We start from the raw sequence: 19,553 nt of genomic DNA on the forward strand, positions 1-19,553 counted from the left end.
AGAGGCTAAACAAGCAGAATGAGATTACTTCAAGGTTTCACTTAATTGTTTTCTTCCTTTAAGTAAAGAGCACTGCCTGAACATTGTTAATTCTGGGCTGGGAGAGCTCCTTTTATGGGTGTCCTTTGTCTTTACTTTGGGATAGGGTGCAGAGAAGGCTGAGTAGTTAGTGTTAGTATCCTCAGGTGAAGTTACCCAAGGAGTTACATGAATCAAAGTTTCAGTTGACTTAAACCCCATTCCCTTACATCCTCATAGGCCACGAGAAGTTGGTTAATGGTGGGGCCCAAGTCAAAGAACTTTGAACTTCAGTCACCAGTATATAGTGTAAGGTTTAGCACCTTTGAAAAACTTAAGACTGGCTCAGCATTGATTAGTCAAAATTTTGTGGAACAAATAAATTGAAATTTACTCTGTTGTGACTTGCACTATTCCAGAATTCAGTACCACATGGTTCTGTCTTCTACTTTGTTCAAAAGGATTTAGGTACTAGAAGGGCATGATTTTAGTTCAGCTTCACCAAACAGGCTTTGCCACACAGTATGGACCCCAAGATGCATCCGTGTGGTAAATCATTTCTTTCCCGTTTGGTAAAAGTTATTAATCACCTCCATTCCCTCAACTGCTTCTCATGTTTTAGAAGAGAAGGATAATGTGCAGCTAGAAATCTTAGGTGAAATTGGCCTCCAACCTACTGAATGACTCAGACTCTCTGTGGAAGAAAATGATTCCTTTTAGCATTTATTCAATTCTTAGACACTGGGTACATTTTTTTAACCAGCCTGGTAGTGAGCTTGGTAGGATCTTTGTAATTCACTCCTTCCTCCAAGTGTCTGACTAGCCTAGGAGAAATTGAATCTTCATTTCCATATAGCTTAAGCTTAGACACAGATGCAGCATAGAATAAACAATTACTCACTTGCTCTATGACCTTTTCCTTTCTGAGACTCAGGTCTTCACTGATTAAAAAAATAAACCAACAACAAAACAAAAAACAGGAGCTGTAAGTATGGTTCCTTTTATCTATAAAACTCTTTAACTCTATGTTCACATATTCCATTTCAAATCCTGGTTTTGGTAATTTATTTTCCAGTCCTTTTTTGGCTCTATGAAAATTAGTGTGGCTCCATTGGGTAGAGAGTCCTATACATTAACCATAGAATCAAAGGCTGGGAAGCATTTTATTTAAATGCATTAATGTATTTCAAATTACTCTTCTCTGATGATCCCACTCAGTGTCATATTGTGTTGTTTGAGTTTTGAATAAGAATTATGTGTAAAGGAGAGTATTTAAGAGGACTGAATTCACTTTGTGGAGGAAAGGGCATGAAACTTGGAGTCAGGGAACTTTAACTCAGGATGTAGGTCTGCTGTTAACTTGCACTGTGACCTCAAGTATTCAGGTCTCATTTCCAACTTATGCAGAAATGAGGAGGAATAAACTAAAAGTTCCTTCCAGATCTGATCTTCTGTGATTCTAAAAAGATCAGCATAATTAGGACTTTGAGACCAATGCATCAGATGTATTGAATGTTGTGTTTTTCATTCCTAGAATATTTTCATGTCTTCATTCATAGGTACATCAAAAATACAGGAAAAATCTCTATGAATAAAAACAGCAACAAACTGCCATTTTTAGAATGCATTTAGTCTATATTTTAAAAAATCTAATATTCGCTTTTAAAATAATAACCAGAAAAATAGACATGATCAGTGAAGTCGGGCTGAAAAGAAGAATCCATGAGATAGCAGGTGGTAGGATGAAATTTAAAGGGATGTGGCAGTGTGAAGGAAGGATTTAATAGAATGAGAATGATTTGACTATGTTTGTAGATGAAGGAGAATGAGCTGGTAGAATATAATATGTAATAAGGATAGAGGAAAATTGATGGGGCAAAATCCTGAGGTGATGTGCGTAGAGTGGATCCCAGCCATTGATGGAGAGTTAACCTTAAACAGAGGGAGAGATGGTTCACCCCCTGACCCTGAATAGAGGGTGATAAGGAGGGTTGCAGAGGGTCTTCTGCATGTAGATGGGGCAAATATTGCATACCTATGAGAACTGAGGTCATCTGGAAGTGACGGGAGTGGTGTATTGCAGACAGTGGTGAAGGTTTCCGACAGCTACCCCAGGGAGTGACAGGAGGTGAGAAAGGACAACTAAAACGACTCTTGAATGGTGTTCAGAGCACAGGTAGAGGTGGAGTAGTGGTGCTGATCTTTGCTGTTCCATATCTTTCACCAGCTGTTTTCAGATGTCCCAAGTTGGATGAGCAGAATAGACAGATTGTGGGATTGAGTCGGGATGGGAGCTTCTGGGGAAGGAGATGTTCAGGGAGAAAGAGGAGTTGATCCTTTATTGAAATCTTCTCCTTTGTAGTTCTCTAGTGGAGCATCCCACTATCCCACTGCACCACTGTTGGTGGTATCCATGATGTCCTGAGGGTGGCGGCCATCAACATCACAGCCACAGACTGGGCAGTCCCCAGGATCCCTTTAATCCTTCCAGAGAGTTTTCTGGCCAAAGATTATTGCCACATCTGTCAGGCAACAATGCGTCTCATCAAAAGTGATATTTCCACTGTGCTTAAGGTTTTCCTGCTTCTTTCTGTCACTGGGTAGTTCCTCAAGGCCTTTGATGATCACAGCAGAGGCAGAAAGTCCCACCTCAAATCTGGGTGTGCCAGTTCAGAATGGTCAGTTTCACTGTAATCTTTAGGCCCTTTCAGTCTTCAGTTGCCTTGGCGAGGTTATCACCAAACCCTATTGGAGACAGACCCAGGGGACTGATCTTGGGAGCCAGGGAAGATGTGGCACCAACTTCTCCACTGGTGGACCTCACATGTGACACTGATCTCATGGTGGTGGAAATTGGGTGGAAGCGGCTGGTGTCAGATGAACCCAGCTGTGGGATTACTGAAGAAAATTGAACCTTAGCTTCTTCCAGGCCAAAAGCTGAAAAACTCCTCAAAACATTTTAAAAGATGAAAACAATTATTAATGTTTAAAGATATGAAAAACAGAAGAAACAAAAGTTCAGGGAGATAATGCCTTAAGTCACACATTCTTGTCCCAACATCGTATACTGTCATTTAATAATTCAATGCATTCCTTCTCATGATTTCTATCAAAATTACTATATTGAGTCATCCCATGAATTATACTGATGAGAACATTTCTTGTAATGGTTACATAAAACTCAAGAGTAAAACCTTATTTGGTGAGTGAGTAGATCTATTGTATGGTAAATGTCAAATCCATGGAAAATCTACAAGCAGAAACTGAGATATTTACGACCACCAATCCCTGGCTTTCAACAATGTGTCACTGCCTTTTGCTCCCTTTCTGTCTCGGGTGAGATTCAGTTTTGTGTGTGTGTGTGTGTTTAATCTTTGGAAAAGATTGATAGTCCTCTGCAAGTCAAGATATTATTGCCACGTTTCCAAAATGTGGATGCCAAATTCTTTGGGGTTGTGATACACCCAGATGGTCTCCCTTTTTTGCATTTCTGCAAATGTTATTACCAAATATAACAATTTTTCCTCCAAAGTCATTAGAGCCCATTTGGCACCTTCCCTAATCTGTCCTACTTGTTACCTTTTAATTACTCTGCAAGGGGATCTAGTTGTCTTGTTGCTGAAGGCCAAATGACCAAGGGGTTAATGCTTTTGCTGTCCCTGGCCAAGTGGTTTTTAGTCAGTAGTTATTTATGGGGAAGTCCAGGGGCCATTAGTTCTCAAGTATGTGCAGCTGTGCTCTTCACAATTAGTAGTCCATAAGCGAATGTGGACTTACTTTTTGTGTACAGTTGCTTTTTTTCCTGATTGGCTAGACAATCTGTTGCCATTTATGAATGATTCTTGTTGATGCAAAACATGGCATTGCATTCTATTTTATTATTTGGATTCCGTGTTTCCTAGGATGCTTTCATATTGATTCAGACAGGGCACGAGGGTATGCACCTCCTGTCACTAGTGACAAATTGCTCTTGCACAGCAAAATGTGAAATCTTGCCCACTGCATGTGAGCCATACCATTCTCCTTAAATCGGCATAGGTGCTGATGGTCTTCATTGTGAAATCAGTGACTGGTTGGCTTGGCCTTTTTTCTTCATGCTCTGTTCTTTTAGACATAAGGTAGAGATTACTATTAATGGTTCTTTCAGTTCCTAGGAGCTCCTCCCTCTGTGCTGTATTACTGTGATTTTTTTTTCCCTCCCCCCATTGAATGGTAGTCTTTGATGTCACACAAGAGAATACTGTTGGCTAACAGTCTGGAGGCTGCTTCATTTGAGCTAACCACCACATGAAAACAAATGTGATCCATCATATTTCATTAACTAGCTGTCCTCCTTTTGGGTGCCCTTTTTTGATGTCAGAGTGCATCCTGACAGGAATCAGAAAGATATGTGTGATTAAGAACAGTAATAATGCTTATTGCATTGTATTGTAAATTACCTTCCTGGGCCCTGCTACTTTATCAGCCCCACTGGCATTGGCTCCCGCACATTTTTGACTACTCAGTATATACAGTGTATTAGCGCAATGGAGATCATTATGTGGCCTGTATTTGAGTCATTTTTATTTAAGATGCCAAACAATAAGCTGTTGATTGGGGGAACAAGAGGCGAACAATAATGTTCTGTGTCACATAATACACCACCATTTTCCAGCTTTGCTTTAGAAGGGCCCTCTTTATTGTTTTTGTATAAAAATGGTTCTTAGGAGGAGGAATATTTTGCTGAGGTATGTCATTATTTTGCAAATTTCTATTATCTCATCATGTTGTCTTCATTGTAAATTGCAGCTAATTAGGAACCTAGTTAGAGCCCCAGCTTTGAGGCTGGCTTTTTTGTGAAAAGAGCCCACCGATTACCGCACTACAAGAGAGGAAGGGAGAGAAAAAGGAGATTAATCTGGTTACCTAGGCGACACTCGCTTCCATCTGCGAGGAACAATACATTTTTGTTTCCTTGGCTCAGTTCAGATCTGTTTTGTTTAGAGGGAAAAAGAGAGAGAGAGTGAGAGAGAGAGAGAAAGAGAGGGAGAGGGAGAGAGAGGGACGAGCTCCACAACAATGCTGAATTCTGTCTAGCCCAGGCTGAGCGGCTTGATTCCTCTGCAAGTTAGGGGTCTCAGGGGAATGAGAAGATGAAAGAGATAAGTGCCAAAGTTGTCAAAGGTCATGACCTTGCCACACAAAGCCAGCAGTTTTACTTCTAAATCCCCTTCTCCCAATAAGCACTTAATGAAATAATATACTGTGCTCCTCAACATCCTGTAGTCTTTATTAAGGAACAAGGCCTCCACATTGTGAATTTAAGGAGTAATTTAAAATTTGATACTTAATATTATCAGTGGCTCTCAAAAGCTACTGTATATGTCCAATTCTTGTCTAGGCAGGTAACTTTGTTCCACTTTTTCTTCCAAGTGACTTCCTCTAAACCTACCATTATACTGCGATGACACAGTTTTCAGGTATGATTCTACGTCACGGTAAATAAAACAAACTTACTGAATCTTCCCAAGGTTGAGGCTTATTCACTACTCACTTCCAATTGTTTTTGTTGTACATCAAATTTTAAATCTTTAAAATAGAGTAGCCGTTTACTGTGCTCAGGAGTGATGTGTGGGGCACTGACCAGCTGTTTGCTGCCTCTCATCTTTTCACTTCAGAAAGGGCTGAGGCTGGCACAGGAGCTGAAAGAGTCAGTCTAAAAGGCTCAGAAATCTCAGGGCTTCTTTAGGCGAATTGGCTCAACCCACAGCCTCTGATGAGCATAATGCTTTCGGCATCATGTTCTCACTGGTTGGGATGCCATCACGCATAATGAGCAGCTATCTGGGAAGGTTATGTGTGATGACATACATTTAAAGGAGGCTCCAAGAGAGGAATATTGGCTTATCTGAGCTTTCCAGTCATCGAATGCATTGATTAAATCAGGACAACTAGCTTATTTTGAAATGCCCTGTGGAACCCATGCTTTCACACCTGTGAAGGTCTCCTCATCAATACTTTCTAAAATACATTCTTAATAAAAGGAAAATATATCTTTTCATAGCAAATAGAAGTTACTAAGGGCTCTCAGGTGCCTGTAGGTTAATAGATACTTCTCTTCAATGGTAATTATCTGTCTTTCTTGTTTGCAAATGGGATAAAGAGATCTATCTAAATTGATTTTGTGCCCATCACTGATCTAACCCTTTTAAAGCATCTATACTCTTTTTTATTCCCATTAAACCATTTAGGAAACCCCAAATGATGCATTTCATGTGAAATATGATTTATTAGCTGTCTTCTGAATATGAAAAATTTCAAATCCAAACATTCTAATTTATTCTAATTTTTTAAGATTTTATGGATAATAAAAACAAAACCTTGCTTTTTACCCCAAATTAAGACCTCAAAATTGTACTGTATTTGTTGACTTCTTGTAGGAAATCAGAAAAGTTTTCTAATTCACCCTCTTAAATGAGACAAAATAAAAATTAATTTACTACAGCAAAACCTCAACAAGAGTCTTCTCCCAGTAACTGTTTACTATATAAAGGACAAATTATCAGATGACACATTGTTACTAAAAGCTGAGACATTCTCTTGAAGTTTGTGAAACCAAGGTTTACTCTTGGCAATGGCAGGGACTAAACACATGCAGATGCATTTTAGAAATCCACTCTTAAACAGACAAATGAAATAGTTTCTTCTTATCAGAAAATGAACTTTTCTCATTAAAATTATTATGATATTGTAGGCTTTGAGGGGACATGGTCTCAATACCTGTTCTTTTAATGAAGAACTTCAGTAAGTCACATAGACACACAGAGGACTAATTGTAGCACATAAGCCAATACTGCTCAGAATAGCTTTCTTTACAGAGTATTTGAGTTCTAAGAAGTCCTTACTAAGAGGACCTCAGAATCTCCCTCCTCATCTTTTTACAGATTCAGTCCAACCAATTCCGTTCTCAGCTTGAGTGGAGTCATATATGGAACCTAATCTCTTTATAAAGGCTTGGATCGATTATATGCTGAGAAGGTAGGAAAAAGAAAACGTGAAGTCTGTTTTGTATGTGTATAAGCATATTTTTCTTCACATTGGATAAGACATGATTCTTTAACCACAAAATGCGTTAATCTAGTATGGGATTGCAGTGATCATCATATGACATAGCAATGCCTATATACCGATATGACTGAGTTAATAGACAGTGAGGAAGGTTGCACCTTCTAATAGATTTAGGAGGATTTGGTACTTCTTTAATACATTTCTATCTCTTGCCTTCAACATTGACATTGTTACTTACTCTGGACCTTAGATTTCCATGTCTTAGAAAGTAACTTCTAATATCCTCCCCTGAAAAAGTAGTTCAAAATGGATGCAGAGGAAAGAGTGCCACCTGCTGATTTTTCATCCTAAAGCAATTCTGATTTCCTTGGAGGTTTCTTGGACAAGATCTAGCAATATCTGATCCTATTTATTAAGTCATAAATGACAAGCACAAAGCTTAGAGTTGTGGTAGAGTTTTGTGGTCGCTCAGTTATAAGGTTGATTCAAGGAGGTTCAGGATTGATTACAAAATGTTTTCATTCAGTTGAAAATTTTCCACTTTGCATGGTGCTTGTGAGTTTCAAAAAATTCAAATTGATCGTTTCATTAATTTTTCACTTTTTTTCCTCTTATTAATTACAAGGCAAATTGTAGACAATAGGAAAGTGACTTCCTTATATGTAAAATGTCTTTGTCCTGAATTTCTTCTGGACTCGTTCCAGTGTGGAAAAACATCTCTAATGAAAGCTACCTTTGTGATGTTGACTTGGAAGTTGCTCTTATAAACATAACTTTTCTTCATTTTGTGTGGTAAGGGAATGTACTTCTTTCTATTTTCTTGTGTTACTACAGTAGGAAATTGCTTAAGGTAAAATAGAAATAAACATTGACTTTCGCCCCAAAACAACTCTTTGCAAATTAAGATTCTAGTAGTTTACCATTACCGTTTTTCCTTTTGAAGTTTGCACTTCAAGAAAATCTCGTAACTTTTAAAATGGTTATTAGTGTATAATTGCTCACGAAGTATGGGGAGTTGGAAAGGGTAATGTCTGTGGCCTTAAAAAGACTGGATCTCTATCATAGAGTCTTATACATATAATAAGCACTCAGTCCTTGCTGAAAAAAATTTGAAGTAACCCCGAGGAACAATAATTAAACTGAGTGTGATTGTGACATCACACATAGCAATTTAACTTTTGTTGCCGTTCTTGTATCAATAGTAATAGGAGAAAATACAATATTTTCTTAGTCAAATGGAAGAGGGAATGGTACATCCTCATACAAGTCTCTGAAAAAGACTCCTAATTCAAGTGTAATGAAAAAAAAATGACCCAAGATAATGGGTGGGTTAGATGCACATTATCCAAAGTGAAACTTTGTCACCTATTACAGTTTTATTTATCCTTAATTGTTAAGTTTAGTATAGTCACCATTAACCTGTGCCTCCAGTGTTAAGGTGATGTTTATCTCCAGTCAACACAGGCATGCATCTGGTTGCGGGCACAGCAAGTAGAATTAGCAACAAAGGAGTTGTACCATAAAGAAAACAACTTTAGAAATGGGACAGAGCTATCATATCTCTTCCTACTTTGCACAGTAAATGTTGCTAACAAATAAGGTGGAATCCTTTTCTTTTGGAGAAGTGAAAAGAAAGAAAGTAGAGAGGAAGGAAGGGAAAGAAATTGGAGAGAAAAAACAAGGAAATTTAGTCTTAAAAGTTTCATTTGTAATGTTGACAAATAACATATTTTTCCAATCCCTTAGAAAATGGGAAACCATATCATACATTGATATGGGTCACCACACGGCCATTTGTGGTTAAGATGAGGTGAATCTGAGTGTGTGTATGTGTGTATTAGGACCACACAAGTAATGCACATACACCTGTGTGTGATAATTATAAGTATTATATAGACCATGAAAATTTTTTTCCATTTTAAATTTTTATTATTTTTCTGTAGACATTCAGCAAAATAAACAGAAGTGTAGTGACCTTACCATATTATAAACAATTTTCTAAGTAGTTTATTGCTATAGCATGGTTTTGGTTTCCCCTTTAATATTTTCTGAGTACAGTATTTTATTTCCTAAAACAGGTTATAAAAAAGTGATTAGCAACTTGCTGTCATTTGGGATATAGTCCACTGGTATCTATGGTGTCTAAACTCTATTAATCTTTTAGACTATTATTCTAATTTCTAAAAGAAGTTTCTCCACGGAATGCACAGCGGTTGGTAAGCAATGGTACTTTTCATATAAAGCTCTGAGTCTCTGCCTTCCTTTTCCTGGATGTTGATTATCGTCTTTGGTTTCACCTCTATAGGCCCTACCTAGTTAAAGGGATTGCTACCCCCCATTTGTTGTCCCTACCTATAAGGTTTTCTTATAGGAATCATACTTCCTAGGGTGCAGTGCTGTGTGTCACTACTGACTACTTCCTTTTCTTCATTCTCCCATAATACACATTCACACATTCATCCATTCCTTTTACCAAATATTATTTTATTATTTGTTGTCAGGTATTGTTTTAGGGATACATCTTGGAATTTATCAGTAAACAAAACAGATAAATATCACTGTTCCTATGGAATACATTCCAAAGGGAAGAGAGGGAATTAATAAACTTATTTTATCTTTGAAAATTTTGAAAAATGAATTAAGTGATGAGAAATAGAATAATTCCAGGCATATAGTGGTTATTAAATAAATTTTGTTGTTTAGATTGAGAAGTTGTTTTATTGTGGGGAGAAATATGGAAAATTTTTTGTTTTGTTTTGTTTTCCAGTGGTGGACCAAGTCCAAAGCCTAGACTAGATTTGGGTGGTTAAGTGAAGGTAATAAGGACCAAGATAAATATTAGAAGGGATCTTCTTTAGAAAGGTGCAAGAGCCACAAAATAATTTCAGAGATAAATCTCTACTTCATTTGCTGTTTTTTCCTCTAGTATTCAGCATATGTGTAAAGGTTTTCCCAGTTGGGATATTCAGGTGGGGTATTAGGACTGGGTGCAAACACGATATCATTTTGACTAAAGATTTAAAAACATTCTTATATAATGTCACCTGATATCTCTGGCTTATAAATTTTTATTCATAAAAATATTCTTGGTTCGCTACCATACACAGTCTATAAGCTCCCATTTTCTTTTTCGGCTTTTATAAAATGATGCAATTTTCAAGTTGAAGGGACTTCAGAGATACTCTGATCTTAATTTATTTTTCGGCATTCATTGATCCCTTTGAAAATCTGATGAAAACCATAGATCCTATCACCCCAAAATTTAATACATGTGTACAAAATTCTCAAAATTTCAGGGAATTTGTGAACCCCATGAATCCCTTGTAGCCATCAGAATTAACCCTCGATCTAGTCTAGTCTGTTCATTTTACAGATGCAAATATGGAGACACAGATAAGTAGTGATTCATTTAGGACCACACAAGTAATGAATGGCAGTCTGAGAATAAAGAAGTCTCCTGACCCTTACCTGGTCCAGGTGTTTCTATTCTTCACCCCATTCTCTTTATATATAGCTGTATTATAAACTACCCCAAAACTTAGAGGCTTAAAACAAGTTATTATTACCTCTCATGATTCTGAGATTTGATTGGGCTTCTCTGGATGATTCTCATTTGAGTCTCAAGCAGTTGCAATCAGATCACAGCTGGGGCCAGACTTACATGCCTGGCATCTCAGCTGGGATAGCTAGAACAGCTGGAAGCTTGGCATCTGCTCCCTGAAAAAAGCCTCTTCATTGTTGGCTAGCTCTTACAAAGCATGACAGACCCTTACATGGCAAATAACTTTCTCCAGAGTGAGCTTGCAAGAGACCCAGGTGGAAGCTGCAAGATTTATTTTGACATTGCCTTGGAGTTCACACATCACTTTTGCTGCACTCTATTGGTTGTAAAGGGAGTCACATGGTCAGCGAGATAAAAGGGAAGTGAATTCACAGGGGTGAAAAGCATCCTTCAAAGTGGCCATCTTTGGAGGCTAACTACCTCCCACCTTGTTGAGTGACAGCCACATCTGACATTTTTGGAGGAACATCTTTAATAACTTCTTTAATGGTTTACTTGTAATTTATCTGAAATTTGAATGTTTACTTATCCCCTTGAAAATGATATATTTTCTATTAGAGTACTTAATTATTTTACTGCTTAATATTAAAGGGTCATAATACCTTAAAGACGTAATCTTAGGGAATTAAGAGCTTGAATTTCTCTTCTATTTTGAAATAGCTCTTAAAATATATATGTGCAAATTTAATCCAAGCTCTGCATGTTGGGTGTCCATCCATTCATCCTGGTAATTGAATTCCACTGATTGACATAATTAGGCCCTATCTGTTAAACCTGTTGTGTCAAAATCTTTTGGAAGTGTCTTCATTTACATATTTCTAACATTGCAGAAACAATCATAATAGTTGGTTCTGTCAAGGCCCATTGTAGAATGCTTTCATTCTCAGATTGACAGTGATAATAATTGATACTATGGGTCCTTTATAGTAGAGTGGTTAGTTATTTGGCTTTATAGTCGAGAAACTATGCACCAAAAATCCTTAAAAAGTGTTTTGGTAAAAGTAGCTTCATCTTTTTTTCTTCCGTTTTGCACAACCTTCCATCTCAAATGGTTTGAATCAAACCGTTCCTAAATTCTCAGACATGGCAAAAGAGCAATTATAGTCTCTTATTTTAGGTGTTTTCTTTTCTCTATAGTCATTCTCTTCTGTAATTGTTTCCAGTTTTTTTGTGTGTGTGGCAGCTGTAATTAAAATTATCTAAGAATTTAATACCAAAGAAGATAGACTTTTTCTCTCACCCCATTCCTTGAATTTAACTAGGAAGGTGTTGTGAGGCTATTTAGGAACTATGAAAACTGACACATTATAAAATACTTGATAAATATAGAACATTAAGGACTTAAGTACTCCCTTATTTTTACTTTCTGTGTCTGAAGTTAAAATACAAATACTGATCAGGCCTAGTTGGGGTTGTTGAGAAGGACTAATAATCTTTTGGGGGGTGTCATTTTTTAAAATCAGCCATTATACAAAGAAATGAGACAGATGAAGTAAAAAATGTTAACTTTACCACTGATAAAGGTGATACAAGAGAATGTGGGCAGGGAGTCTTCCTAATATTGAATGCCAGAGTTAGGTAGATTGGCCCACCCAGTCACAGAAGGAGTGGATGGGGTGGGCCTCTTCCTGCAGGAACAGAACCAAGCAGAGTTTGTGATCCCTGCAAACATCCAGCTCCCAAGAACAAGAGGGACTGAGCCACTTATATTCATTTTTCTTTCCAAACTCACAAAACAGGTAAGTTACTGCACCTCCCTTGGAAAGCAAAGAATGAGGGGGCAGGAAAAGTAAGAATGTCACACTAGTGGGGTTGACTTCACAGGTAAGGACAACTGGAAAAGCACTTTGCAACTAATAATTCTCCAGCTTTTATTCTCTCATCATATCAGTCTTAATCATTAAACTATTAACGAAATAATAGATGAAGATTTCTCTCCCCATCCTCTTCAAGACAATCTCCTATTCTAATATCCTTTCTGTTGTACCATCCTGATGTAAAGATGGGAATTCTATTTATGACTATAACAGTGACCACAAGATGCTTTGGCAAAAGCTTTCCTACTCAATGACTGGGTCAGGATAATAATTATTTTCTATGATGATTACCAAAAGGATTTTGGCAGCAATAGCTCATTTAAATCAGGCAGTGATAAACATAATCAAAAGTATGAATCCAGAGTAGGTATAGATGCAAAAACTCTTCCTGATGAAAATAGGGGGTTCAACTACTAGTTATAGGATTTTTATCCTCAATATGGTATTCTTACTTTGTATTTTATTCATAGAAAAAAAAATCACTGAATTAAATATATATTCCTGAAATATATAATTTGTATTTTTAAGAAAAATTAACTGAAAAATATATATTACTGAAATATATTATGGTAAATATATATTACTGAGATTTATTGAAATAGAGTAAATTGTTCTAAGCCTTGATATTGTGTGGTGTAGCTAATGAAACAAATGCACATTTTTACTTACATTTAACCTCTCTGTATTTTAATGAGGTTTTCTAAAAGATAGTTTCAATTTCCATTATTCATGGTGATAGTGGTATCTGTGACATTATTCATTCAACAAATTTTTATGGAGATCCTACTATGTGCCGGATACTATTGTAGGGCACTTCTGTTATTTAATAATGTGTCAAAGAAACATAATGAGGAAAAAACATGCAAACCAAAGGGGATAAGAGAGCATAGGGGTCCTATATTAGATAAAGAAGTTCTCTTCAAGGAGATGACAATTGTCAGAACACTTAATAAAATGAAGAAATGAACAGTGCAGGTGCTGGGAGGAATTGAATGTCAAAGAGAGGGAATTGCAGATGCAGAGGCTCCAAGACAGGAAAATGCTTGACATACAACTTCTGTTAGCGTTTGACCAGATGTAAACAAAGTGGATTGTGTTTTTAATGTGAATTTATTATTTAGTAATGAGAAAAAAAAAACAGAATATTTTACTGAAAAAATGTGCTCTACAGTCAATTGCTTCTTTTCCAATAAACATCACTCAAGTTTCTCTTCTTCAATAATTTGTAACAGCTTTATTTTAGGTATACTTTAAATAGCATTAAATTCACCTATTTTATGTATACAATTCAGTGCTTTTATAAATTTACAGAAGTGTGCAACCATCATCACAATCCAATTTTAGAATATTTCCATCATCCTCAAAAAATCCCTCATGCTCATCTACAGTCATTCCCTGTTCCCACATTGAGGTTCATGCAGCAAGGTCCTTTCTATTTCTATAGATTTGCCTTTTGGTTCATTTCATATAATTGAAATCATATATTATGTGATTTTCTGGGTGTGGTCTTTCACCTATGTTGTTTTGAGGTTCCTCCATGTTTTACCATGTATCAGTAGTTTGCTACTTTTAATTGCTGAAATACATTCCATTCCATGAATATACCACATTTTGTTTATCCATTCATCTGTCGATGGACACTTAGGTTGTTTCCATCTTTTAGCTTTTGGGAGTAATGCTGCTATGAGCATTGGTGTTGAAGTATCAGAGTCCCTGTTTTCAATTCTTTGGGGTATATATTCTTTTTGGGTCATGTTTAAGTTTTTGAGGGACTTAATTTTGATAAAGTTTGATAAAGTTCAATTTATATGTATTTTCTGTATTATGCAACTTATTGTATCTAAGAACTCTTTGATTAACTTAAGGTTGGGAAGATGTTTCATTTTTTCTGTATTTTTTAAACATTATATGGATTTAGTTTTTACATTTAGGTCAGTGATCAGTTCTGAGGTTTTTGTTTGTTTGTTTTCTTTTTTGGCGTATGGTTTGCTCTAAGTGCCTGAATTCATCCTGTAGCAAGCAGATACCTAAATGTTGCAGCACCATTTGCTCAAAAGACACTCCTTTTTCCTTTGAATTGCCTTGGCATCTTTGTTGATAATCAACTGATCATAAATGTCAGGGTTGATTAATGCTTTCTCCATTTTGTTTCATTGATCTGTATGTCCAAATTTATGCCAGGGCCACACCCTCTTGATCATTATAGCTTTATATTTTGTTTTGAATTCATAAAGTGTAAGCCCTCCAATGTTGTCCTCCTTTTCCAAAGTTGACTTTGAAATTATAAAATCAGTTTATAAATTTCTGCAAAAAGTCTGCTGGCATTTTGATAAGGATTGCATTGAATATGTAGTTCAGTTTAGGAAGGATTCCCATTGTAATATATTGAGTCTTCCAATCTATGACATGGAATGTTGCTCCATTTATTTAGCTTGTGTTTAATTTCTCTCAGTGATACTTGGTAGTTTTCAGTGTGTAGATTGTGCATTCCTTTTGTTAAATTTATTTATTAATTTATATTGATGCTGAATGAAGTAGTTTTCTTAATTTCATTTTTGGATTATTTTCTAATATATAGATATACCATTGTTATTTTCATTTTGATCTTGAATTGGGCAATCTTACTGAACTCAGTCATTAACATTATAGTTTTTTGTGTGAATTCATTTGGATTTGGTACATATAGGATCAACTGAGCTGTGAATAAAGACAAGATTCACATATTACTTCTATTATGAATGACTTTTACTTCTATTTCTTATCTCATTGCACTTTCTAGAATTTCCAGTCAGATGGTGAATGGAAATGGTGAGAGTACACATTCTTGCCTTGTTCTCAATCTTAGGGGGAAAACATTTAGCCTTCTACCATTAAATATGATAATCACTGTAGGTTTTTCATAGATGCTGTTCCAGTTTGCTAATGCTGCTGGAATGCAAAATACCAGAAATAGAGTGGCTTTTATAAAGGGGTTTGTTTGGTTACAAAGTTACAGTCTTAAGGCCATAAAGTGTCCAAGGTAAGGCATCAGCCATAGGGTACTTCACTGGAGAAAGGCTATTGGTGTCTGGAAAGCTTCTGTTAGCTGGGAAGGTGCATGGCTGGCATCTGCTTGCTCCCAGGTTGCATTTCAAAATGGTGTTCTCCAAAATGCATCAGCTTCCAATGGCCGTCTTCAAAATGTCTGTCTCAGCTGCAGCTCCTCTGAGGTCCCTCTGTCTGTGAGTTCTTTTTAAAGTTTTCCAGTGATCCAATAAACACTTCCTTAGAAATAATCAATGAAAGTTCTCTTCCACAGTTGATTGAGTCACATCTCCATGGAGACACTGAACTAATAAGTTCCAACCTAATCAACACTAATACCTCTGCCCCCACAAGATTGCATCAAAGAACATGGTGTTTTGGGGGACAGATACATCCAAACCAGCACAGATGCCCTTTAAAAGGTTAAGGAAGTGCCCTTCTATTCCTTGTTGTTGACAGGTTTTTTCATTAAAAAGGTATTGGTTTTAGTCAAATGTTTTCTGAATCTATTGAGATAGCCATTGTTTTTTGTCTTTATTCTATTATTGCAGAATGTTACATCAGTTAATCTTGACTCACTTTGTATTTCTGGGATAAATCCTAATTGATAGGGGTGCATAATTCTTTCTATATGTTGCTGGGTCAGTTTGCTTAAATATTGTTGAAGATTTTTGTGTCTATATATATGAAAAAATGTTGGTCTGTAGTTTTCTTTTCTTGTGATGTTTTGTCTGACTATGGTACCAGGGTAATATTGGCTTCCTAGAATAAGTTGAAAAGTAATCCTTCATCTTCCTCTATTTTCTGGAAGAGTTTGTGAAGTATTGATATTGTTTTCTCTCTGAATGTTTGATAGAATTCACATAGTGAGACCATCTGGGCCTGCTCTTTTTTTGTGGAGAATTTTAAAAACTGATTAAAATTCTTAGTAATTATAGGTGTATCAGATTTCTTACTCTCTGTTGAGTCAGTTTTGGTAATTTGTGTATTTTTAGTTATTTATCTGTTTCATCTAAGTTGTCTAATTCATTGGTGTGAGGTTTTTCATCAAATGCCTTTAGAACCCTTTTAATTTCTGTAAGATCAGTAATGATATTTCCTCTTTCATTCCTGATTCTGTAGTATGTGTCTTCTCTCTGTTTTTCTTGGCCAGCACAGCTAAAGGTTTGCCAATTTTAATGATTTTTTTTTTTAAGAGCCAATTTTGGTTTCATTGATTTTTCTCTCATTTTCCTGTTCTTTATTTTATTGATTTGTATCTAATCTATATTATTTTCTTCCTTCTACTTGCTTTGGGTTTAGTTTACCCTTCTTTTTCTGTTTCCTAGAGGTAGAACCTGAAGTCACTAATTTGAGATCTTTCTTTTAATAGGAGAAGATATTTGGACACTATATATTATAAGTTTTTAAAGCTTTGCGTATCCACATAAGCACTGTTTTAGCTGTAACTGGTGAATTTTATATTATTTTTTATTTTCATTTAGTACAAATGATTTTCTACTTTCCTCTATGCTTTCTTCTTTGACCCATGGATTATTTTGATATAGATCTTAAAATTTCCAAATATTTGTTGATTTTTCCAATTTCTTCTGTTGCTGATTTATAAATTAAATCCATTTTGGATAGAGGACATCCTTTATATGATTTTAAGTTTTTTTTTTTTAATCATTGAGCCTTATTTTAATGGCCTACCATATGGTCTATTATGGAGAATCCATTCCATGTGCAATTGAAAAGAATGTGTATTCTGTTTTTGGACAAAGTGTTTTATAGAGGTCAGTTAGGTCAAGGTAATGATAGTTTTGGTCAAGTCTTCAATATTCTTGTTAATTCTCTGTTTGTTCTATCTATTGAAGGAGTGGGATATTGAAGCCTACACTTCTTATTGTTGAATTGTCTATTTCTCCCATCAATTCTATGTATTTTACTTTGTGTATTTGTGGCTTCTGTTATTATATGCTCAGATGTTATTTTATCTTCCTGATAATATGATATTTTTGTCATTATTAAATATCCCCCTTTGTTTCTAGTAACTTCTTTTTTGTCTGAAGGTCTATTTTGTCTGACATTATTGCCTTTCTAGCTCTCTTATAATACTGTTTACATGGTATATCTTGCCATACTTTTTTTCTTTACATCTATTAGGTCTTTGCATCGAAAATGTCTAAAATTAAATCTTATGTTTTTTCTATTAAGCAGTTTTAGAATTCTGACTTTTGATTGAAGTATCTAATCAATTTATGTTTAATGCTGTTGTTATAAAGTTGGATTTACATCTGTTATTTTGCCGTCTGTCTTCTCTATGTCTTGTCATTTCTTTCCTTTTCTTCCTTGATTATCTACTTTGGTGATAAACACATGTTTTCAACTGTACCATTTTAATTCCTCTTTAAAATACACACCATCTATATATAATGTTATTTTCTTAGTAGTGGTTGTAGAGATTGCATTATGCATATTAAATTATGACATTATACTTCAGAATAATACTAATACTATTCTGGTAAAATAGAACAACTCTGGTCCAATATAGTTTCATTTGCTCTCCTATCCAGGTGTTAGTGTAATATTTATACTGTACCTATATATATTATATACTCAATGATATATTATTTTAATTGATTTATACAATCATTTATCTTTTAAAGAAGTTTAGAGAAAAATTGATAAAGCATATTTAAACTTCTTCATATTAACCCACATATTTATCTTTTCTGGAGCTCTTCATTTATTCCTTTGGATTGAAGTTACTGTCTGCTTTTATTTTCTTGCTCCATTATAGCTCCATTCATTCCCCTCCTTTTTCTATTATTGATATATACAAGAGAATTTTATAATTATTTTTATGCAGTTGTCTTTAAAATCAGTTGAAGGATGAAAAGAAAAAACTGTATGTATTTATACAGTCTTTTATATTTACCTATTTAATTATCTCTACCAATGCTCTGTATTTTTTATGTGGATTCAAGTTATCAGTGATGTTTATTTGCTTTCACTCTAAAGGACTTTTTTAGTATTTCTTATAAGGACAGTTTCTTATAAAAGTTAGTTCTCTTAGTCTGTTCACCTGGAAATGTCTTTCTTTCGTCATCATTTTTTGATGGATAATTTTGCTGGATATAAAATTCTTGGTTGACAGATTTTTTTCAGCATTGAATACAGCATAGTATTGCAATTAAGAATTTATGCAATTGTATTTTTTTTAACTTTTTTATTGTGGTGACATATAAATACCACAAAATTTGCCATTTAACCATTTTTAAGTGTACAATTCAGAGGTATTAATTCCATTTACAATGTTGTCTACCATCACCACCATCCATTACCAAATCTTTTTCATCACCAATAGCAATATCTCCCTATTCTCCCCACTTTCTGTCTCTATGCATTTGCTTTTTTAGAGATTCCATATAAGTGGAAGCATATAATATTTGTCCTTTTGTGTCTGGCTTATTTCACTTAACAGAATTTTTTCAAGGGCTCATCCATGTTAGAAAATTTATCAGCACTTCATTCTTTTATTATGGCTGAATATGTTGTATGTATTTACCACATACTGTTTTTCTCTTCATCTGTTGATGGACTCTTGGGTTGTTTCCACCTTCTGGATACATTGAATACTGCATGCCATTGTCTTTTAAATCAGTTATTCAGGTAAACACACACACACATACACACACAGTCTTTGATATTTACCTATGCAAATTTCTATCCCACTGCCTCTGGCATCCATTGTTTCTGATGAGAACTCTGTTGTTAAATGTATTATGATTTCCTTATATATAATGAATTATTTTCCTTTGCTACTTTCAAGATTTTCCCTTCATCTTTGGCTTTATTAGCTTCACTATTGTGTTCCAAGATGTGTCTCTCTTTTTGTTTAACCTGTTTGGATTTTTTTGAGCCCCTTGGATGTGCAGGGGGCTCAAATGTGTGAAGTTTCCTTCAAATATTTTTTCACCCCCTTTTCTTCTTTCTTCTCTTCCTGGACTTACTTCCATTACACATATGTTGGTATGCTTGATGTTGTCCCATTGGTCTTTGTAGATATTCATTTTTTTCTGGTCTTTTTTTATGCTGTTCTT

General features: G+C 35.4%; 1 protein-coding gene across 12 annotated transcripts in view; it reads left to right on the forward strand.

Moving 5' to 3' along the window:
- Nucleotides 1–19,553, forward strand: part of SOX5 (SRY-box transcription factor 5) — a 1,020,679-nt gene that overhangs the window by 558,699 nt on the left and 442,427 nt on the right. For 10 of the 12 annotated variants that reach the window (XM_037846149.1, XM_037846146.1, XM_037846153.1 and 7 more), the window contains one exon: nt 6,942–7,035. The exons of the other annotated variants lie outside the window; for them this stretch is intronic. In XM_037846149.1, the coding sequence (XP_037702077.1) occupies nt 6,986–7,035 (50 nt within the window). In that variant the 5' untranslated portion in view covers nt 6,942–6,985. The remainder of the gene's footprint in view (nt 1–6,941; nt 7,036–19,553) is intronic. 12 annotated transcript variants of the gene reach the window in all.

Source organism: Choloepus didactylus, chromosome 8 (genome assembly GCF_015220235.1).
Source record: "Choloepus didactylus isolate mChoDid1 chromosome 8, mChoDid1.pri, whole genome shotgun sequence".
Lineage (NCBI taxonomy): Eukaryota > Metazoa > Chordata > Mammalia > Pilosa > Megalonychidae > Choloepus > Choloepus didactylus.